The sequence below is a fragment of the Bos grunniens genome, chromosome 3, assembly GCF_055505025.1.
Source record: "Bos grunniens cultivar Pamir isolate PY7600 chromosome 3, Bosgru_T2T1.0, whole genome shotgun sequence".
Lineage (NCBI taxonomy): Eukaryota > Metazoa > Chordata > Mammalia > Artiodactyla > Bovidae > Bos > Bos grunniens.
Window position 1 is genome coordinate 106395184 of NC_141167.1, and position 24876 is coordinate 106420059.

At 37.7% G+C, this 24876-nt stretch overlaps 1 protein-coding gene across 19 annotated transcripts in view; it reads right to left on the reverse strand.

Moving 5' to 3' along the window:
• Positions 1-24876, reverse strand: part of ASH1L (ASH1 like histone lysine methyltransferase) — a 207762-nt gene that overhangs the window by 49085 nt on the left and 133801 nt on the right. For all 19 annotated transcript variants that reach the window (XM_086393216.1, XM_086393204.1, XM_086393214.1 and 16 more), the window contains one exon: positions 7756-7850. In XM_086393216.1, the coding sequence (XP_086249342.1) occupies positions 7756-7850 (95 nt within the window). The remainder of the gene's footprint in view (positions 1-7755; positions 7851-24876) is intronic.

Genomic DNA, 24876 nt, shown 5'->3' on the forward strand with positions numbered 1-24876 from the left:
TTCGATCCCTGGGTTGGAAAGATCCTTTGGAGAAGACAAAGGCTATCCACTCCAGTATTCTGACCTAGAGAATTCTATGGACTGTACAGTCCATGGGGTTGCAAGGAGTTGGATATGACCGAGCGACTTTCACCTTGACTTTTCTCTAATCCATATACTAAGAGTTGGGGAAAAAAATGATGAGACAGTCTTTACTTTCCTCTAATATGTCTGAAACCAAAGCCAGGTAATTCATTTTTAATATGTGAGACTCACCTAAAAAGATCTTTGTCAAATTCTGCTGGAGAGGATACCTGAGAAGAACATATTGAGGAGTTCCTCATTTGAAAAAAATACTGTTTTAGCTAATCCTCATTTTTAAAATGGAAAAAAAAATTACTTTCACCTGAAAATTAGATTAAATCATATCTTTTGTGGATTTTTCTTATTGTATACTTGAACCTTGAGATCTCAAATCCTGCCACTGAATATTAGAAAAGGAGCAAAGAAATTCTTTACTTTTTCCCTTTGAAATAAAACTCATTTTGTGGGCCAAAAAAGTCATTTTAAGGAAGAGACGACAGGAGATTGTGTTGACCTTGAAATCTAAAAGGGAAAGGTCCATGATGATTTCTTTTATAAAACCAATTCTAATATGAAAAAGATATGAACAATAGGAGGAAGAATATTTCACAAAAGCATTCTATTGTTAATCAAGTAGCTAGGCAAACGAGGAAACCAAAGGAGAGGGAGTTATTCAATAAAAAGGAGAGAGGTAATAATGGCTCTACCTCTTTTCAAGATACCTTAAAATCTGACAAAAACTTGGCCTTTTTTGTCCCCTAAATAAGGTGACTGACCTTCAGAAAAAGTTCAGCTCATTTATATATAATCTGAGTATTAGGTTATAATATTGCTCTATAAATAGATTAGAATTACTCATTTTTCCTTTGTTATTCTATGAAAATGATCCCAATGCCATCCAAAGAAAAGTTGCAGTGGTAGTGTTTGTTTGAGTGAAATGTGTGCCCAAGGGTTTATAAACAATGATAAAAGATACAAGATGAAACTGTTTAAATTTCACTAAGCAAAATATGATAAGGATTCAAGTTTTTGGTTTTATCAGCCTGAGGAAAAACAGGTGAGATTCAGAAAGACAGGAATATTGTGATTTCTGTCTCCCCTTTGGAAGAATGTCAGCTCCACAGAGGCAAGGATCTTTACTATTTTGTTTATTGATGTATCACAAGCATCTAGAAAACTGCCTGATCAAAGAGCAAGTCTTAAATTTTTGAATGAAATGAAAAGATATATTCCATGGCTTAAGTTTTGAGATATCCACTAATTGTTTCCTTTTAAGGAATATCTACTAAGCAATATTATCATCTTTCCTCAGTTTTTTGAATTCTCTTCTTCCTAAACACAATCTTTTTTTTTTTTTTTGTGGCTTGGTTCATTAATTAATATTCCTCTAGTTTCATTTGAGATATAATTTAGATGCTATGCTAAGTTACTTCAGTCGTGTCCGACTCTGTGCGACCCCATAGATGGCAGCCCACCAGGCTCCCCCGTCCCTGGGATTCTCCAGGCAAGACACTGGAATGGGCTGCCATTTCCTTTTCCAATGCATGGAAGTGAAAAGTGAAAGTGAAGTCGCTCAGTTGGATCCAACTCTTAGCAACCCCATGGACTTCAGCCCACCAGGCTCCTCCGTCCATGGGATTTTCCAGGCAAGAGTACTGGAGTGGGGTGCCATTGCCATATCACTGTAAAAGTTTAAGGTGTATAGCATAATGGTTTGAGTATGTATGTTGTGAAATGACTACAACTATACGTTTAGTTAGCATCATCATCTCTTACAAAGACAGTAAACAGAGAAAGAAAAAAAAAGGAAAACATTTTTTCCTTGCAATGAGAACTCAGGATTTAGTCTCTTAACAATTTCATATGTACAACAGTGTTAACTATGGTTATCATGTTGTTGATTATATCCCTAGTTCCTAAGTATCTTGTAACTAGGAGTTTGTACCTTTTGACCACTTACTCCCACTCCTCTTCTCACAACCCTTCAACTCTGGTAACCACACATATTGTCATCCCCTTTTCTATCACTCACACACACACACACACACACACACTTTTAGATTCCATATAAAAGTGAGATCAAACAGTATTTGTCTGACTTATTTCACTTAGCACAATGCCCTCAAGGTCCACCATGTTGTTGCAAACTGCAAGGTTTCCTCATTTTTACGGCTGAATAATATCCCACTGTGTTTATGTGTGCACATGCATGTATTATACTTTGATATACATACAACAACTCTTTTATCCATTCCTGCTTTGATGGACACTTAGGCTGTTTTCATATCTTGGCTGTTGTAAATAATGCTGCTATGAACATGTGTGTGCATGCATCTTTCCGAGTTACTGTTTTCATTTTCTTTGGATATATTCCCAGACGTGAAACTGCTGGATCACACGGCAGTTCTATTTTTAATTTTTTTTGCTGCACTAGTTGGAAGGCAGGATCTTAGTTCCCTGACCAGGGATAGAACCTGTGTTCCCTGCAGTGGAAGCATGGATTCTTACCCAATGGATTGTCAGGAAAGTCTTTCAATTCAAAAGAAGAAGGAAAGAAAGCCTATTGTAAATGCCCATATTTTTGCTGACTGGATTCTTTCTGCCTTACTGATGTTCCAAGGTTGTTTCTTTCCATTTACAGAACCTCCTTTACTCATAGGTTAAGTTTGCTGGCAACAAACTGTCTTAGTTAACCTTCACCTAAGAAGCCTTTGCTCCTCTCAATTCTTGGAGGGATATTTTCAACGGGTATAGGATTTTGGTTTGACAGTTTTTCTTTAGGTACTTGAAAAATGTGCCATTTACATGAATTCAGATGAGAAACCCACTGTCATTTGATCTGATTTATACCTATGCATACAGAGTCATTTCTCTCATTATTTTAAAACTGTTTTGTCTTTAGCATGCTGAAGTTTGATAAACATGTCTTGGCCTGGATTTCTTTGGCATATACTCTGTTTGGGGTTTGCTCATCTTCTTGAATCAGAAGGTTTATGTCTTCTGCCAAATTTGGGAAGCTTTCAAGCCATTTATTTACTCAAGCACTTTTTCATCTCTATCTTCTTTCTTATCTCCTCCCAGGACACCAAGAATATAAATATAAGCTCTTTTGTTATGGTCCCACAGCCTATCTCTCCTAATGTCTACTTTTTCTTTTGTTCATACTGGGTAATATTACATCATCTAGTTCACTGATTGTTCCCTGTGTATCTTTCATTTTGTTGCTGACTCTATCCCTGAGCATTGTACTTCAGCTACTGCCTATTTTTATTCTAAAATTTCTACTTGTTTTTCCTTTCATTTCTTTGTCAAGGCTCTATCTTTTTGTTTTAAGTATGTTTATAATTGTTTGTTAAAGTGTTTTTTACAAATTATAACTACTGTAAAATCTTTGTCAGATTATTCTATTTTCTTGGTATTGGCATACATTGATGCCTTTAAAAATTCAGTTTGCAATCTCCCTGGTTCTTGGAATGCCATGATTTTCAATTCAAACCTAGACCTGGGATTTTATATGGCACGTGTCTCAGAACTAAATTTTTGTTATTGCCCAACAGTATTACATTGTGTGGCTACATCACATATTGCTTATGTGAGTGGCATGCAGAACCTCAGTTCACAGACCAGGGATGGAACCTGAGTCCCCTGTAGTAGAAGCACAGAGTCCCAACCACTGGACTGCCAGCGAGGTCTCTGGACATATATCTTCAATTTTTTGGGTACATACCTAAGCAACAGAATTGCTAGGTCTTATATTAAATCTGTCATTATCTTGATTAATTATTAAAATGTTTTCCAAAGAGGTTATACCATTTCATGTTCTCACAGCAATGTATGAGGGTTCCAGTCTCTTCACATTCTCATAAATCTTTTAATTAAAGCCATTTCAGTGAGTGTGAAGTGGTATCTTATGATTTTCAATTCCATTTTCCTAATGACTAATGATGTTGATTATCTTTTCATATGCTTATTGACCATTTCTATCTTTTTTGGGGGGGAATATCAATTCAAATAATTTATTCACTTAAAAATTGTATTGTTTGTCTTTTTATTATTGAGTTGTAACAGTTCTTTATATACATGGGATTTTGGATACAAGCCTCTTATTTGAAAATGTTTCTCCCTTTTTGTGGGTTGCTTTAGTTTCTTGGTGGTGTTCTTTGAAGTACAAAATTTTAAATATTAATGTAGTCTAATTTGTCTTTTTTTCCCTTTTATTGTACATGACTTTGGTGTCAGACATTTAAGAAAATTATTACCTAATGCAAGCACAAAAATTTACTCCTATGTTTTATAATTTTAGCTCTTGTATTTAGGTTGATGATCCAATTTGAGTTATTTTATCCTTTCGTATGGGTATATCCAGCTATCATAGAAACCATGTGCTGAAAACATCATGCTTGCCTCATTGAACTCACTGTAGAACTGTTATAAAAAATGAATTGACTAAATCAGTTCAGTTCAGTTCAGTCGCTCAGTCATGTATGACTTTTTGAGACCCCATGAATTGTAGCATGCCAGGCCTCCCTGTCCATCACCAACTCCTAGAGTTCACTCAAACTCACATCCATCGAGTCGCTGATGCCATCCAGCCATCTCATCCTCTGTCGTCCCCTTCTCCTCCTGCCCCCAATCCCTCCCAGCATCAGAGTCTTTTCCAATGAGTCAACTCTTCTCATAAGGTGGCCAAAGTACTGGAGCTTCAGCTTTAGCATCATTCCCTCCAAAGAACACCCAGGGCTGATCTCCTTCAGAATGGACTGGTTGGATCTCCTTGCAGTCCAAGGGACTCTCAAGAGTCTTCTCCAACACCACAGTTATGTAAAGGTAAAATATATATTTTGTTAAATGAGTACTTATTATAAAAAGTAAAATTTCTTTGAAATTCATTTCTCTGAGGAGATAAGGAAACCTGATTTCATTAAAAATTAAAAAAAATATTATTTTCCACTTACTCCACTGATGACAGGATGCATTACTATTTTACTTGTTTTACTATTCTAGTCACATGACTAATATGGCAAAGGCAGAGCTGGATGTAGGCCTGGCTGACTCAAAGCCACACTCTTTGTTTACATGATGCTGGGAGTGGCCTGTTCCAACAGCTGGCAGGCCTCACTCTGTACCCCAATCACAGATTATCTGAACAACAAATTAACACTGTCCACAAAAAGAAATCAGTCCTGTGACAGCCTGATGTTAAATCTTGTTTCACAGGAAAAAAGCCCACTACTGAGTTAGGTTTTTCCATTATTTACTTAATTTATAGACTACTGAGTACAGATTAGTCTTAGCGAGAGACTAAAGTGGGGATTTAAGAGTCAAAATCTTTATTTAAATTAAGGGATTTCCATTCTGGACCTCTTAAACACTATTCATGCCAGATATCTGACATAAATATTGGCCTATCCATCATTCATCTCATCTCCCTTGGAGTTAACTGACTCTATCATCCACCTGAAAAGTTAGAACTTCTTCCCAAAATGTGAGTTATCAATTAGCCAACTTCCCATCCAGAGGAAAACCAGTGAGACCAAAATGGTCATTTTTTTTTAATATGGAATTTTTAAAGTTACCTCTTATTTTCAAAGCCTGTTTATCACTAGCAGAATCTAGGAAACAGCTAAATCTGTTGAGAATCTTCTTCCACTGTCATGATTTCACTACTAAAAGCAAAAGGCTCTTTCAAAAGAACTTTGGTAGTAAGCCCAGAGTATGGAACTTACTCTTACCTTTCTTAAGTAAACAATAGTACAGTTATCTGCTGCTGCTGCTAAGTCGCTTCAGTCGTGTCCGACTCTGTGCGACCCCATAGACGGCAGCCCACCAGGCTCCTGCGTCCCTGGGATTCTCCAGGCAAGAATTCTGGAGTGGGTTGCCATTTCCTTCTCCAGTTATCTAGCTGAGAATTAAATCTTGTAATGTTGTGTGTGCTGTGCTCAGTCACCCAGTCGTGTCTGATTCTTTGTGATCCCATGGACTCCTCTGTCTATGGCATTTTCCAGGCAAGAATGCTGGAGGGGGTAGCCATTTTCTACTCCAGAGAACTTTCCTGATCCAGGCGCCGGAAAGGTGGAAAGGTATGCTTGTAACGCTATGTTATAGTTAAACTGTCCTCTAGCCACCCAATACAGAATAACTGAAGCAAACTAATCTTTATTGCATAACTTGTCTATCCTTGCTGCTTTAAATACACTGCTGGTGCTGGGCCTTCTGGGGAGAAAAAAGGAACTAAATAATCATAACACAGAGAAGAGCACCACAGTCAAGAGAGTCACTGGTGAAGAGGATACTAAAAGTACAGGATCAACATCTTACTACACAAGTAAGTTGTTCTTGAAAAAAAAAATTCTCTTCTTACATTCAATAACTTATTCTGATTTCTCCTTCTTTTCTTTCATTTGTATATTCAATATTTACTAACCTTCTATTAGGCACCAAGCACTGGAAAATCAAAGGAGAAAAAGAAAGACAAATGATCTTATACTCCTGAAGCTTATAATCTAGTGAAGGAGACAGATTAGTAAACGAGTAAATAAATACAGCAATTAAAGATGATAGAAAAATAAACAGGGTGCTGTGATACAGAACTGATATAGAGTGAAGAATGCTATTTGGTAGGACAATCAGGAAAATAATTTTAAAGAAAATAATATTTAAGCTGGTACTGACATTTAGCCTGTACTCATAGGATGAGAAGAAATCCACTGTGGGAAGATCTTTTTGGGTAAAGGTAATAATAAACAAAATTATCTTTTGGCTATAAACAGCTTGGAATGGCCTAGAATCTGAAAGAAGACCAGCATGACATAATACAGTGAATAAAGGAAATCTGGAAACAGCAGAGGCAGATTAATGAGGTAGTCAGGAACCAGATCATTCCCAAGTGTTGGGATAAGGAGTTAATAGTTTAATGGTGAGTCACTGAAAGGTTTTAAATATGATTTAAATTATAAAATGACTTTTCCTTTTACTGTGTAGAGAGTGGATTGGAAAAGAGTAAGAATGAAAGTAGACAGATCTGTTAGAAGGCTACTGCAATGGCCCAAGCAAAAGATAATAGTGGCATGGACCTGAATAACAGCAATGGGATTTGAAGAGAAGCAGGATATATTCAAGGAGAAAAATAACAAAACTTGGAGATGGAATGGATGAGGAGTGGAAAGAATGAAAGAAATCCAGGATGACTTACAGGTATACTTTACTTATCTGATAAGATTCTGGAAGGTATTATTATCGGAATGCTAAACAAAGACTTAACATTTGCTCCAAAAATAAACAGAACAAGAAAACCTTGATCAATTTTCAAGAATATAAATGATCAAAAAAGCAGTGGGTCTTCCCCCTTTGATTATTACATATCCACAAATCATCTCCCTTTGAACACAGAAAACATTAGAAACTGAAGTAATGAAATAGTTGGGTTTTCCTAGAGGACTCACTTAGAGAATCAAATGTTACAGATAGAGTGTTGTTTATTGACACTTTAGTGAATAAGATTTACATTATTTTGACCCCTAGAAAGCAAAAGAGTTTGAAAAATTCTTCAGAGTGACTACAAATTAAATGGTAAAGACTTGACCTCCTGGAGATACAGAAACAATGAGAACACAAAGACATTAATTACATTTCACGTAAACTCAAGAAATACCATTTCTTTTCAGCAATATATTGTATATACTGAGTACTCACCAACATGAATGGGGGCTGGGAATAATCCATATTCATGTTCTCCTGGAGTGTATTCCAGCTTCTCTTTCTTTAATTGGATCAATCGGCTCTTTGGGCTGTGATTAGAAAAGAATGGAAAATAGTCAAAGGCAAGAGAATTTCCTCTTGTAAAATACGGAAAAAAAAAATCACTCTATCAAGCATTTGTTTTAGTGGTAATCATTTGTAGAAACATTAAATCACATTGAATTAGTTGCACAGCTGCAACTAACAGAGGGTTGTAGGTCAACCATACTCAATTTAAGAAAATGCAATACTGGGCCTCCCTGGTGGCTCAATGGTAAAAAATTCACAGGAGACATGGTTTGATCCCTGATCCAGGAAGATCCCACATGCCGTGAAGCAACTAAGCCCATATGCTACAACTGCTGAGCCTGCACTCTAAAGCCTAGGGACCTAAACTACAGGGCCCACACAACAGAACTACTGAGGCCCGCATGTCCCATGCTCTGTGCTCCGTGAAAGAGAAGCCACTGCAATGAGAAGCCTGTGCACTGGGACAAGAGTAGTCCCTACTTGTTGCAACTAGAGAAAAGCCCTCCCAGCAATGAAAACCCAGCACAGCCAAAGATAAATAATAAAATTTAAACGAGAGAGAGGGAAAAAAAAAAAAAAGAGAATGCAATGCTATTTTGAGTTAAAAATCACCTTTATAAATATAATAAAGAATGCACTTGGCTTCACAGTAATTTATGCAAAAATACTTAGTTAACAAAATGTTGTTGTTGTCACTGTTCAGTCACTAAGTCATGTCTGACTCTGAGACCCCATGAACTGCAGCATGCCAGTTCTCCCTGTCTTTCACCATCTCCTGGAGTTTGCCTAAGTTCATGTCCATTGAATTTCATAAAGCAGCAAAAATCCCAAATTCACATTTTAGAGTGATAATTTTTAAAAGTCTATCTACAAAACAAATGTATTTTCTTTTTCTATAATTTTGAACCCAAACTAGTCATTTCATGTGACTCTCCTAATTAGGGACAAAGAAAATAAGCAGTAACAAATGGTTTATGTGCAAGAAACTATTCTGTGTGACTTGTTCTACATGTCAAAATTAGATGATTTATATACATACCTGGTTGGTAAATAAAATTGTGTGGGGGGAGAAGTATTTGTTTTAACAGTGACTTAAATCTTAATGTATACTTTTTGTTGCAAGAGTTACTAAGTACTTTCATATATTTTTAAAATCTAAATTTTTGGAATTGCCTTATAGTAATTATATATAAGAAAGAGCCTCATTAGCATTCTCCAACAGTTCTGCAGAAGGAACCTAAATTTCAGATATGATCATAATGACTGCTGTATATTTGCTTAATGGTTTATTCTTTCAGATATTATCATTTATGTCAATCCCGTAAAGTAAGCAAGAAATGTTTGACAGATTTAAAGTGATGCTCTACAAAGCTGATTTGCTGACTAACTAGTAAAGAGATTCAAGATGAAAACCTCAGTTTCTTGCTAAATTCCTATTCAATTCCTATTCTTATTATTTTATTCTATCATGTTTCATCATCTTTTTTTTTTTCCCCATCATCTTTTACTTCTTCCACTCATCTTACTGGGTCGGTGTTCCTAATGTTTGTTGTGAGATAAAAATCTCAAGCAGATATATAAAAAGGAAAGGAAGAAAAGAAGGGAGAAAAAAGAAAATGAGATAAAGAAGGGGGCCACATTCAGTCGACTCTGATTTTATTTCAGCTTAAAGTTCTAGTAAATAAGGCAAGGTGAATATATTTCTTTCATGAATTATGACATACTACCTTTCTCCAAACAAGTCTAGTCTATTGTATCTTGTAACAACTAGGTATGTGAATATACACATTTTGCAGATGAGAAAACTGAGGTCCAAAAATTAAGGTATTTGAAGAACCCAAAGTTCTTATTAGAAGACTGGTTCTTTCTAGTGAATCTCTCATTTGTTTATTCAACAATTACTGAACACTCATTAAGTCCAGGCCTTGTTCCAAGTGCTGAGAAACAGTGGGGAATAAGACAGTTTACCTGGGTAGGCATACAAAAAGGAAACAAGAAAAACTAATAAAACTAGAAAAAAAAAAAAAAAAAACAACAGAATATAATAAATGCTAGGCAAATAATTAAAATGTGATGAACAGCAAGGTATTTGGGAAGGCTTTTCTGAGGAAGTAACATTAAGCTAAAATGTAAATGTTACTCACACTCAGGAGAGGATCTGGAAAATAAGAGGAAAATCAGGCAGAGGAAATGGCTGGAATAAGACGAAAGTTTAAATGAGATTGGAGAATTAGAAGAAATAAAAGGAGACTGAAGCAGTCCGGGTGAAGTTAGAAACTAGGTCATATGAAGTTTAAAGGCAGTGGTAAAAAGTTTGGGAAACAGTTACAAAGAAGGAAAGGAAAGATACTAGACTGTTCTACTTACATCTAAAGATCACTTTTCTCATTTTAAACAATGATCCAGAAAGTGATTTGTGACCAGAAATATGAATTTTTTAACCAACCAAAACCTGTATTTCTTTACTATCAAAGTCAAAAAGATCAGGAAAACAACCGTGTCTAGAAACCAAGCAGTCTATATGAAATAAAATTTGGTTTACACTTTATTAAAGATTTAACCAAACTAATTAAACAGATAACATAAAAGCTTTCATTTAGCTAACACAGGAATGGAAGCAAAACTAGTATCTTACCCTGGTGCTAAAAGGGTAAGCAAGCATACAAGGGGCAGTAGTGGTGAAAGAGTATACTTGGCACCCTGAAGTTAACAAACAAAACCACACGCACACACACCCTCAGGGTCACCTTCAATGTTTTACTCCTTCAAATAAATGCAACCCTGAATGGGAAAAAAAAAAAGTGATACTGTTAGTGGATCAGTTGTGTACGACTCTTTGTGAGCCATGGACCGTAGCCAGCTAGGCTCCTGTCCAGGCAAGAACACTGGAGTGGGTAGCCACTCCCTTCTCCAGGGAATCTTCCCAACCCAGCGATAGAACGTGGGTCTCCTGTACTGCAGGTAGATTCTTTACCATCTGAGCCACCAGGAAGATGGTAAACCCTGAATACATCCCATCAATTACAGTCTCCCTAAAAGAATCAAATTAATTCCCTGATTTTGCAATGCTGATACCTAAGATGAATGACATCATCATAGATAAGATAATCATGTGAGAAACTGTTTTCCTAGTTCTTAGTCAAGTCTGATTTTAGTTCTAATTTAGACATAACCATTTCTTTCCCTGTTGGTTATAACATGGAAGGTGCTCTGTTTTAAATATCTGCTCCATGATATTAACAGAGAGAATTTAGTCGTTTCTGTCCATTTGTCTTAGAGATTCTGAACATTCCTGGCATTTTCTGTGGTACTCATTTGTGTGCCACTATCAGTTTAAAGTAATGCTCAAAATTCTCCAAGCCAGGCTTCAACAGTATGTGAACCGTGAACTTCCAGATGTTCAAGCTGGTTTCACAAAAGGCAGAGGAACTAGAGATCAAATTGCCAACATCCACTGGATTATCGAAAAAGCAAGAGTTCCAGAAAAATGTCTATTTCTGCTTTATTGACTATGCCAAAGCCTTTGACTGTGTGGATCACAACAAACTGTGGAAAATTCTTCAAGAGATGGGAATACCAGACCACCTGACCCACCTCCTGAAAAATCTGTATGCAGGTCAAGAAGCAGCAGTTAAAACTGGACATGGAACAACAGACTGGTTCCAAATAGTGAAAGGAGTACGTCAAGGCTGTATACTGTCACCGTGCTTATTTAACTTATATGCAGAGTACATCGTGAGAAATGCTGGGCTGGATGAAGCACAAGCTGGAATCAAGACTGCTGGGAGAAATATCAATAACCTCAGATATGCAGATAACATCACCCTTATGGTAGAAAGTGAAGAGGAGCTGAAGAGCCTCTTGATGAAAGTCAAAGAGGAGTGAAAAAGTTGGCTTAAAGCTCAACATTCAAAAAACTAAGATCATGGCATCCAGTCCTATCGCTTCATGGCAAATAGATGGGGAAACAGTGGAAACAGTGGCTGACTTTATTTTTTTGGGCTCCAAAATCACTGTAGATGGTGACTGCAGCCATGAAATTAAAATATGCTTGTTCCTTGGAAGAAAAGTTATGACCAACCTAGACAGCATATTAAAAAGCAGAGACATTACTTTGCCAACAAAGGTCCATCTAGTCAAAGCTGTTTTTCCCAGTAGTCATGTATGGATGTGAGAGTTGGATCACCGAAGAATTGATGCTTTTGAACTGTGGTGTTGGAGAAGACTCTTGAGAGTCCCTTGGACTGCAAGGAGATCCAACCGGTCCATCCTAAAGGAGATCAGTCCTGAATATTCATTGGAAGGACTGATGCTGAAGTAGAAACTCTAATACTTTGGCCCCCTGATGGGAAGAATTGACTCATTTGAAAAGACCCTGATGCTGGAAAAGATTGAGGGCAGAAAGGGAAGGGGACGACAGAGAATGAGATGGTTAGATGGCATCAATGATTCAATGGACATGAGTCTGAGTAAACTCTGGGAGTTGGTGATAGACAGGGTGGCCTGGCATGCTTCAGTCCATGGGGCTGCAAAAAGTCGGACATAACTGAGCAACTGAACTGAACTGAACCCAAGAGCTCTGACCGAGATACACAATGAGATTGTTATTTTCATGCCTGCTAGTGTAATATCCTATGGATACTGGGATCAATGAGAGATTTCTCACTAATCAAGGAGAAATTTCCACATTCAAATCTTATCATTTAAGAAATACATTTCATAAGGCTACAACTGCACAGACAGTGATCCTCTGACGTAACCTGGCAAAGGAAACTGAAAACCTTCTGGAAAAGATTCTAGATCCCATTAAGAACATTCATGGTTCACAGGAGGCGGTCAAAATGTCAACATTAATAGAAGTTTGGAAGACATAGCCAACCCTTATGGATGACTCTGAGGGGTTCAAGACTTCATTGTAGGTAGTGTACTACAGATGTGGTGGAAACAGCAAGAGAACTAGAATTAGAAGGGGGACCTGAAGGTGTGACTGAACTGCAGTCTTACACGATTTTCACAGATGAGGAGTTGCTTCTCACAGATGAGAAAAGAAAAGTGGCTTCTTGAGATGGAATCTACTCCTGGTGAATATGCTGTGAAGATTTTGCTGAAATTAGAGTATTACATAAACTTAGTTACTAAGGCAGTGGCAGGATTTGAGAGGATTGACTCCTATTTTGAAAGAAGTTCTGTGGGTAAAATGTCATTGCATGAAAAAAAAAAAAGTGTAGTTCATGCTGCAGAGAAATCACTCGTAAAAGGAACAAAGATGTAGCAAACTGCACTGCTGCTTTGTCTTCAGAAATTGCCTCAACTGCTCCAAACTACAGCCACCACCCTGATCAGTCAGCAGCTGTCAACATAAAGGCAAGACTCTGACAGCAAAAAGATAACAACCTGTTGAAGATTCAGATGATGGTTGGATTTTTTTGACAATATAATACTTTTATTCAGGTATGTACATTTAAAAAAGACATAATGCTATTGCACACTTAACAGACTACATTATAGTGCAAACATAACTTTTATAAGCACTGGGAAAAAAGGCCTCCGTGTGACTCCCTTTACTGCAATATTCACTTCATTGCAGTGGTTTGGAACCAAACCTGCAGGATCTCTGTGATATGCCTGTATGTATAATGTAAAGTGCTTTTTAGGCTTCTCTTCAGAAAAAGAACCTATTTTCCTTTTAATGTGGGAAAAACCCAGTGCTTCCCTACTGTTTCTTTCCAGTGTACCTCCTTTTACACAGAACATGACTGCTGACACCTCTGGTCATCATATGTGTGGAAGTTTTTCACCACACCAACAAATTCTCTTTACACCAGCTCGGTGTCCTAAAACTAACTTAATTCTAACACCATCCACCTGGAGACACTATTAAATCCCACAGATTAAGGACTCAGTCCCAAAAGACTGCCTTCACTCAATTTCAGATGTCACCTGAAAACAGTAAGTTTCCAGGTTACCCACAAGTCATGTCCTACAAACGGGAGGTCCCCATTACCTCTGCTCTCAGGTCTGATTCGCGACAGCCCTAGCCTCTCTGGGCGTATCACTGTCCTTGTACTTTGAATTGCTCAGCAACCTGGAAGCTCTCTGAACTCCATACTATTAGGGTTTTATGGAGGCTTTATTTTTTTTTTTCCCTTTCTTCCTATTTTTATTGGAAGATAACTGCTTTACGAAAGCAAAAGATATTAAGAAGAGGTTGCAAGAATACACAGAAGAACTGTACAAAAAAGGTCTTAACACCCCAGATAACCATAATAGTGTGGTCACTCACCTACAGCCAGATATCCTGGAGTGTAAAGTCAAGTGGGCCTTAGGAATTATTAAGAACAAAGCTAGTGGAAGTGATGGCATTCTAGCTGAGCTATTTCAAATCCTAAAAGATGATACTGTTAAAGTGCTGCACTCAATATGCCAGCAAATTTGGAAAACTCAGCGATGGCCACAGAACTGGAAAAGGTCAGTTTTCATTACAATCTCAAAGAAGGTCAATGCCAAAGGATGTTCAAACTATCATATAATTACACTCATTTCACATGCTAGCAAGGTAATGCTCAAAATCCTTCAAACAAGGTTTCAACAGTACATGAATCACAAACTTTCCAATGTACAAGCTTTTACCTCCAGATGTAAAAAGCAGAAGAATCAGATCAAATTTCCAACATCTGTTGGATCACAGAAAAAGTAAGAGAATTCCAGAAAAACATCTACTTCTGCTTCACTGACTATACAATAGCGTTTGACTGTGTAGATCACAACAATCCGTGGAAAATTCTTCAAGAGATGGGACTACCAGGCTACCTTACCTACCTCCTGAGAAACCTATATGCAGGTCAAGAAGCAACAGTTAGAACTGGACATGAAACAACAGACTGGTTCCAAATAGCGAAAGGAGTATGTCAAAGCTGTATACTGTCACCCTGCTTGTTTAACTTATACCCAGAGTACATCATGCAAAATGCTGGGCTGGAGGAATCACAACCTGGAATCAAGACTGCTGGGAGAAATATCAATAACCTCAGAAATGCAGATGATACCATCCTAATGGCAGAAAGTGAAGAGGAACTAAAGAGGAATCCTATAATTTAAAGGGAGTTAAGTAATGTCTCTCTTGGCAGGTCAGGAACATTGAGAAATATAAGAGTTTTAGAGTAAGAGGTTTTCCCAACAGTTATAGGTCCTTCATGTGAAATTTGATAGAGGAGAGCTGGAAGGTTTTTGATTCCTCATCTTGGTAGGTGAGTTTATAAGGACAATAAAACACTTTTGACACAAAAGTAAAGCATGTTGCTCAAGCTGCTGTAATCACACTACAGGAGATTTTTGCATTGTATATTAATTAACATATGTAAATAAAACTGGCCTTAAATTACATTGATATTACATTATCAAAGTAATGAGATTTAATCCAATAACACATAAAAAAAGATTATACAACAAGATCAACCTGGATTCATTCCAAAGTCACAAGGATGGTACAACATAATCAATGTGATATATCACATCATCTCTAAAAGACAAAAACCGTATGATCATTGATAAGATGCAGAAAAAGCATTCAGTAAAATTAAACATCCATTCATGATAAAATCTCTTACCAAAGTGGGTACAGAGGGAACATATCAACATAATAAAAGTTATTTATGACAAGCCTACATTCAATATAATGCTTGACAGTGAAAAGCTGAAAGCCTCGCCACTAAAATTTGTAACAAGACAAAGATGCCCACTCTTACCACTTTTCTTCAACATAGTATTGGAAATCTTAGCAACAGCAATCAGCTAAGAGAAAGAAAAGGTATTCAAATTGGTAGGGAAGAGGTAAAATTGTCATTAGATGCAGATGACATGATATATCTATATATAAAGACTCCATACAAAAACTACTAGAACTGGTAAGTGAATTCATCTAAGGTAGCATGATACAAAACTCTCCAAAATATGCAGAGAGCTCATACAACTCAGTAAAAAAATACCAAACAACCTAATAAAAAAATGAGCAAAAGATCTAAATGGACATTTCTCCAAAGAAGAAATAAAGATGATACAAACAGATATACCATGTTCTTGGACTGGAAGAATCAATATTGTGAAAATGACTACCCAGAGAAATTTACAGATTCAATGCAATCCCTATCAAATTACCAATGGCATGTTTCACAGAATTAGAACAAAACATTTTACAATCTGAATGGAAACAAGACCACGAATAGCCAAAGCATTACTGAGAAAGAAATACAGAGGTGGAGAAATCAGGCTTCATACTATACTACAGACTTCAGGCTATACTACAAAGCCATAGTCAATGTAACAGTATGGTACTGGCACAAGAATATTTATTTTAATACCTGGATCCCACTTGCAAAACTTTTAATGGAATTATATATATGTGTGTGTATTTACATATATATATGTGTGTGTATTTTTTGTCTCTAGTCTTCCTATAACAAAGATAAGTTTCATTAATCTTGTTTTTTTTTGTTGTTGTTGCTGGTTGATTATAGAAGTGACTCAGAACAAGTTTTAAATGCTAATGGATTATTAGACATTGTTCATAGTAAATGGTGGAGAAACAACTTGGGAATTCACAGATTAGAACACGTACTAGTTTTAAGTCATTTGGTGACAAAGGTAGCTTCCACAGTGTAGCTGGAATTCAAAAAGCAAATGAAAGTCTCACCTAGCAACCTGCACTATATTTTCAGTGAATAGACAGCCACTAAAATTCTGAATAGGATTCTACAACCTTTGTTACATTGGCTAAAGATAATATTACTAAGACGTTAAAACACAAAACAAAGTCAAGCAGAGTAGACTGTTCATCAAAGACAAAATGGAAAAAGATTAAAAATGGGATATCAACTATATATTTCTACATATAAACACTGAAATGCTAAGAAATCAAAAGCTATACTTGTTATAATGTGTGTGTCTGCTCAGTTGCAGTCATGTCCCACTCTTTGAGACTCTGTGGACTGTAAACCATCAGGCTCCTCTGTCCATGGGATTTTCCAGGCAAGAATACTGGAGTGTGTTGCCATTTCCTACTTCAGGAGATCTTCCTGGCCCAGGAATTGAACCAGCGTCTCTTGTATCTTCTGCATTGGTAGGTGGATTCTTTACCACCGTGCCACCTGGGAAGCCCCACTTGTCATAATACTGTTTACAAATTTAGCTACCCATGTGAATAGTCATTTGTATATGAAAATTATGAACCTATCACTTATATAAGAGAACTATGAACGAAAAGGCAACAAAAGAGTTGTGAGGCAAAAAATTATCTGGATTTATAGACGATCTTTAAGAAATAAAATACTGTCATTGTAAATTCTTTCACTTGGATTCAAGGTAGGAAAGAAACTTAGCATGGAATATACCACAAAATCAGTATACATGTTTTTTGCCCCATCCCCAGCACACTTTTTAAATTAATGTATTATTTACAAACAGTAAAAAAATCATCCTTTTTAAGTGAGTTCCACAAGTTTTGACTAATGCATAAGTCATGTTACAATCAAGATATAGAACAGTTTCATCATTCCACAAAATTTCTTTACGTCTCTTTATAGCCAAACCCATCTCCCAACTCCAGGCCCTGTTCTTTAGTCCCATGGTCTTTCCTTTTCAAGAGTATCACATATGGAGAACAGTGTGGAGATCCCTTAAAAAACTGGAAATAGAACTGTCTTATGATCCAGCAATCCCACTGCTGGGCATACACACTGAGGAAACCAGAAGGGAAAGAGACATGTGTACCCCAATGTTCATCGCAGCCCTGTTTATAATAGCCAGGACATGGAAGCAACCTAGATGCCCATCAGCAGATGAATGGATAAGAAAGCTATGGTACATATACACAATGGAGTATTACCCAGCCATTAAAAAGAATACATTTGAATCAGTTCTAATGAGATGGATGAAACTGGAGCCTATTATACAGAGTGAAGTAAGCCAGAAAGAAAAACACCAATACAGTATACTAACGCATATATATGGAATTTAGAAAGATGGTAACAATAACCCTGTGTACGAGACAGCAAAAGAGACACTGATGTATAGATCAGTCTTATGGACTCTGTGGGAGAGGGAGAGGGTGGGGAGATTTGGGAGAATGGCACTGAAACATGTATAATATCATGTATGAAATGAGTCGCCAGTCCAGGTTCGATGCATGATCCTGGATGCTTGGGGCTGGTGCACTGGGACAACCCAGAGGGATGGTACGGGAAGGGAGGAGGGAGGAGGGTTCAGGATGGGGAACACAGGTATACCTGTGGTGGATTCATTTCGATATTTGGCAAAACTAATACAATATTGTAAAGTTAAAAAAAAAAAGTATCACATAAATGGAATTATACAGTAGGTAGCCTTCTTTCATTTGGCATACTGCATTTGAGAGTCACTCATGATGTTGAGTCTATCAGTAGTTCTTCACTTTATAATGCTGTGAAATATTCCATCACGAACGTGTTAGTTGCTCAGTTGTGTCTGACTCTTTGCAATTCTGTTGACTGTAGCCTGCCAGGCTCCTCTGTCCATGGAATTCTCCAGGTAAGAATACTGGAGTGGGTTGCCATTCCCTTCTCCAGAGGATCTTCCCAATTCAGGGATCGAACCCAGGTCTCTTGCGCTGCAGGCAGATTCTTTACCATCTTTACCAGCAGGGAAGCCCATTATATGATATACTAGTTTGTCTATCCATTTAGAAATTTAATTTCCCATTTGTAGAGATTATGAATAAAGCTGCTATAACCATTCAAGTACAGGTTTTTGTGTGAACATGTATTTTTATTTAACATGGATAAATGAAATGGAGTGCGATTGCTGTGTCCTACAGTAAGATATATTTAAGAATATAAGTCACTACTTGTTTTCCAAAGTGGTTGTACCCTTTTGCACTCCCATCAACAAGGTATAAAAGTTGAAGTTATTCTGAATTCTTATCAGTATTTGACATTAGCGATTAAATTTTTTTTAGTTATTCTGACAGGTATGTAGTGGTATCTTACTGTGACTTTAATTTTCACTTTCCTAATGATTAATGATGTTGTAATTCTTTTAGTGTGCTTATTGTTACCCATAAATCTTCTTTGGTGAGGTGCTATCTAAATCTTGCTCATTTTTAATTGATTGATAAAAAGTTTTGTTCTGCTTATCATTAAGTTTTGAGACCTTATAATATTTCTGTGTACAAGTCCTTTATCATATAGGAGATGTGCAAGTACTTCTTCCCAGTCTGTGGCTTATCTTTTAATTCCTGTAACTGTTTTTTAAAGAGCCAAAATTTTTAATTTTTAAAATGTTCCATTTATCAATCTTTTTCTTTTATGGACTGTGCTTTTTCTGTTGTAAGAAATCTTTGCCTAACCCAAGGTCATAAATATTTTCTCCTTTGTCTTATTTGAAACTTTTATAGTTTTAAGTTTCACAATTAGGTCTAATTCATTTTGGTTAATTTTTATATGTGGTAGAAGTGCAATTTGAAGTTTACATTTTTGCATGTGTGTGCACATGCATGCACATGTCCAACTCTTTGTGACCCCATGGACAGTAGCCCACTAGGCTCCTCTGTCCATGGAATTTTCCAGGTAAGAATCCTGGAGTGGGATGCCCTTTCCTAGAATACAGGTTAATTTGGCTATTTATCATTTCAGTCAAACATTATTTCCATACTAACTTGCAGCAAAACTGGTATAAACAATGTTTCAGGCTCATTTTGTGCTTTCCCTGACCCATCCCTCCATCAGCCACTTCTCCATAGCTTAGTTTCTCTTAGTGGGAAATGGTATTTCGAAACCAAACTGTATACACTAAGTATGTTCATGACCGGTGGGATATCACTTTCTAGGTTCTTTCAGCTAACAGAGCTGGAGAAAAATGGAAATTTCATATGATTCAATAATAAACAGACAAGAAAACAAATAATGTATGTAGGGATATCGGTTCATGATGCAGATGAAGAAGACCTTGAACTCACCTCCTTCCAGATACACATGGAACCTACAGCTACATGAAGAAAAATTCCCTCTGCAAGAACTCTAAAAGTAGCTCAGCAACTCATACACACTGGGCTAACAAGAAAAAAATCACATCAAAATGAGGAGAGGTTGCACATCTTACAGCAAATCTCACTCATTGAACAACAACCAACAATTAGGAGGGCACTCACAATTATAAGCTTCTCCCCAAGGAGAAGAGGATTTGAACCCCATACCTGGCTGCCGCTGCTGCTAAGTCGCTTTAGTCATGTCCGACTCTGTGTGACCCCACAGACGGCAGCCCACCAGGCTCCCCCGTCCCTGGGATTCTCCAGGCAACAACACCGGAGTGGGTTGCCATTTCCTTCTCCAATGTATGAAAGTGAAAAGTAAAAGTGAAGCCAATCAGTTGTGTCCGACTCTTCTCGACCCCATGGACTACAGCCTACCAGGTTCCTCCGTCCATGGGATTTTCCAGGCAAGAGTACTGGAGTGGGGTGCCATCGCCTTCTCTGCCATACCTGGCTACCCAACTATTAAGACCTGGACCTGAGTGAGACATGGGCCCCCAAAACATATAGTTCTGAAAGCCAATGGGGCTTTTGTCCATGAGACACAAACTGAGAAACATTTCTTAAATGTTTGCATGGATTCACTGTGGCTAATCTCCCAGGGCACATTCAAGTTCTTCTGTGTAGTTCAGTTCAGTTGCTCAGTTCTGTCCGACTCTTTGCAACCCTGTGGACTGCAGCACGCGAGGCCTCCCTGTCCATCACCAACTCCCAGAGTTTACTCAGGCTCATGTCTCTTGAGTCAGTGATGCCATCCAATCATCTCATCCTCCTTTATCCCATTCTCCTTCCACCTTCAATCTTTTCCAGCATCGGGGTCTTCTCAAAAGTCAGTTCTTTGCATCATGTAGCCAAACTAAAACTAAAATACTGGAGTTTCAGCTTCAGCATCAGTCCTTTCAGTGAATATTCAGGACTGATCTCCTTTAGGAAGGACCGGTTGGATCTCCTTGCAGTCCAAGGGACTCTCAAGAGTCTTCTCCAACACCACAGTTCAAAAGCATCAATTTTCGGTGCTCAGCCTTCTTTATACTCCAGCTCTCACATCAATACATGACTACTGGAAAAACCATATCCTTGACTAGATGGCGTTTGTTGGCAAAGCAATGTCTCTGCTTTTTAACATGTTGTCTGGGTTGATAATAACTTTTCTTCCAAGGAGCAAGTGTCTTTTAATTTCATGGCTGTAGTCACCATCTGCAGTGATTTTGGAGCCCCCCCCCAGAATAAGCTCTGTCACTGTTTCCACTGTTTCCCCATCTATTTGCCAATCTATTTGCGATGGGACCAGATGCAATGATCTTAGTTTTCTGAATGTTGAACTTTAAGCCAACTTTTTCACTCCTCTTTGAGTTTCATCAAGAGGCTCTTTAGTTCTTCTTTGCTTTCTGCCATAAGGGTGGTGTCATCTGCGTTTTATCTGAGGTTATCGATATTTCTCCCAGCAATCTTGATTCCAGCTTGTGCTACATCCAACCCAGTGTTTCTCATGATGTACTCTGCATATAAGTTAAATAAGCAGGGTGACAATATACAGCCTTGACGTACTCCTTTCCCTATTTGGAACCCATCTGTTGTTCCATGTCCAGTTCTAACTGTTGCTTCCTGACTTGCATACAGATTTCATAAAAGGAAGGTTAGGTGGTCTGGTATTCCCATCTCTTGAAGAATTTTCCACAGTTTGTTGTGATCCACACAGTCAAAGGCTTTGGCATAGTCAATAAAACAGAAGTAGGTGTTTTTCTGGAACTCTCTTGCTTTGTTGATGATCCAACGAATGGTGGCAATTTGATCTCTGGTTCCTCTACCTTTTCTAAATTCAGCTTTCTGTGTAAGGGGCCATTTAATTATCTTAAATCTCTGAACTGAGGATCAGGCATCTAATGTAACACACATCTTCACGGGGAGGGGCAGACTAAAATACTCTCCAAAGACTGGAGACTTTTAAGTGCCTTTTTTGTATTATCCCTCTGTTTCACTCCAGGTCAATTGTATCCCCTGCAAAGGACCTTGTGCACATGATTGGAGCCCTGGTTTTGGCAACTGCCAACCAGGGAACATCCCTTCATCACCTAGCTCTCATGGGCGGCAGAGCCCCTGATCACAGATCCTCTGAAATGAAAAAATGAAATGTTGATTGGTGAGTCGTGTCTCTTTGCGACCCTGTGCACTGTAGCCCAGCAGGCTCTGTCCATGGGATTCTCCAGGCAAGAATACTGGAATGGGTTGCCATTCCTGTCTCCAGGGTATCCCTCCGACCTAGGGATCGAATCTGGGTCTTCTGCATTGCAGGCAGACTCCTCACCTTCTGAGCCACCAGGGAAGCCCTTCAAAAGAAAAAACTCCTCCAAAAGAAAGTGAAGACATGGAGGGAAGGATGGAGGATGCACCAGACAGAGCCTGGGAGGAGGATGCTCACAAGCACATCCTGGAAAGTCATGCCTGTCAGGGGAGAAGCTGGCCAGAGAAAGCCATGACTAAGAGGAAACTGAGGGGCTTCCCAGGTGGTGCAATGGTAAAGAATCTGCCTATCAATGCAGGAGACACAGGTTTGCATCCTGGGTCGGGAAGTGATACTAACAGAGAAACAGTTTTTACCTAGCTACCCCTCTCCCTCCCCCAGGGCAGAGAAAAGAGGCAGCAGACAGAAATGTCCAGTCCTTCCAAGAAAAAGGCCTATTATCTGATTATCATCATAGCTGTAGCCTCAAGGGGTTTTTTTTTTTTTGGCATTCAGAACATATTTTGTAAACATTTACACAGATACCAAAGACAGGTAAAAAGACACTACAAGAAAATTACAAAAATCCTTTACAAATACTGACACAGAAATCTTGAACAAAATACAAGCAAACCAAAGTCATACATTAAAAGGTTTATACACTATGACCAAGTGGGATTTATTCCTGGAATTTTAGAATGGGTCAACAGACAAAAATTAATCAATATGGTATGTCACCTTAATAGAATAAAGGAAAAAAACCCCAAAATCATCTCCATTGATGCAATAAAATAACAAAATTCCACATCTTTTTATAATAAAAACACTTAATGAACAAGAAATAGAAGGAAACTCACTATGATAAAAGCTATATATGAAAAACCCACAACTAACAACATATTTCGTGGTGAAAGACTAAAAGTTTTTCCCCTAGAATTACAAATAATGTCCACTTTTGCCACTTCTAGTAAATATTATACTAGAGGTTCTAGGCAGAGCAAGTAGGCAAGAAAAAGAAATAGACATTCAAATTAGGAAGAAGTAAAATTATCCCTATTCACTGACAACATGATCTTATATGTAGAAAACCCTAAAGATTACACATGAAGAAGTGAATCTGCTCAGCTGTGTCCAACACTGCGGCCCCATGGACTGTAACCTGCCAGGCTCCTCTGTCTATGGGATTTCCATACAAGAATACTGGAGTGGGTTGCCATTTCCTTCTGCAGGCAAGGGGTGGACTTCTAATTAAACACCTAAGGTGGACCTAGGGCTTCCCTCATGGCTCAGATGGTAAAGGAATCCACCTGTAATATGGGAGACCAGGGTTTGATCCCTGGGTTTGGAAGATTCCCAGGAGGAGGGCATGGCAACCCACTCTAGTATTTTTGCCTGAAGAATCCCTGTGGACAGAGGATCCTGGTGGGCTAGACTCCAAGGGGTAACAGAGAGTCAGAGTGAGTGACTAAGCACAGCACAAGGTGGACTTAACATATATACAAAATATTCCAGCCCAAAGCAACAAGATACATATTATTCTCAAGTGTACATGGAATATTCTCCAGGAGAGATCATATGTTAGGCCACAAAAATCTTAAAAAATTTACGAAGACTGAAATAATATCAAGCATTTTCCCACCATAACAGTACTGAAGTACAAGTTAATCAGAAGAAGAAAACTAGAAAATTTACAAATATGTGGAGATTGAACAACAGTGCTACTGAACAACCAAAGGGTCAATGAAGAAATCAAAGAGATATGTAAAACAAATCTTGAGGGATTTCTCTGGTAGTCCAGTGGCTAAGCCTCTGCACTGCCAAAGCAGGGGGCCCATGTTCAGTCTCTGGTTGGGAAACTAGACCCCACAGGCCGCAACTAAGGGTCTATATGCCACAACTAAGACCCAGTGCAGCCAAATAAATAAATAATACATATTAAAGAAAAACACAAATCTTAAAACAAATAAAAAAGCAACATACAAAAATTTATGGGATGCCACAAAAGCAGTTCTAAGAGGGATGTTCATAGCAATTAAATGCCTACATTAACAAACCAAGAAAAATCTCAAATAAATACCCTAACTTTATAACTGAAGGAATTAAATAAATATTAAGGCCACAAAAGGGAAAAAGTAACAAAGATCAGATTGGAAATAAATGAAATACACACTAAAATGACAAAAGAAAAGGTCAATGAAACTAAGAATGGATTTTTAAAAAATATAAACAGAACAAAGCTTTAGCTAGACTCAACCAAAAAAGAAAACTCTAATAAAATAAAATTAAAAAGGAGACATTATAAAGATACCTCAAAAACACAAAAGATCATATGATACTACTGCAAACAATTATATGCCAATCAATAGGACAACTTAAAAGAAACAGATGAATTCCTGCATACACATATCTTACTACCAAGACTGAATCGTGAAAAAACAGAAAATCTGGAGACTGAATCAGTTAAATCCTCCTAACAACAGCAACAAAAACCACAGAAACAGTTAGCTTCACTGGTGAATTCTACCAAACAACATAGAAGAACCAATACAAATCCTGAAACACTTCCAAAAACAGGAGAAGGAAAGAACCAATCAACACATTTTATGAGGTCAGTACTACCCTGATACCCTTACAAAATGATGTAAGGGCACTCCAAGAAAAGAATATTACAAGCTAATAACTGATGAAAAGAGATGCAACTATCCTTAACAAAACATTAACAAACTAAATTCAATAATACACTAAAAGGACTGTATTTTATTATCAA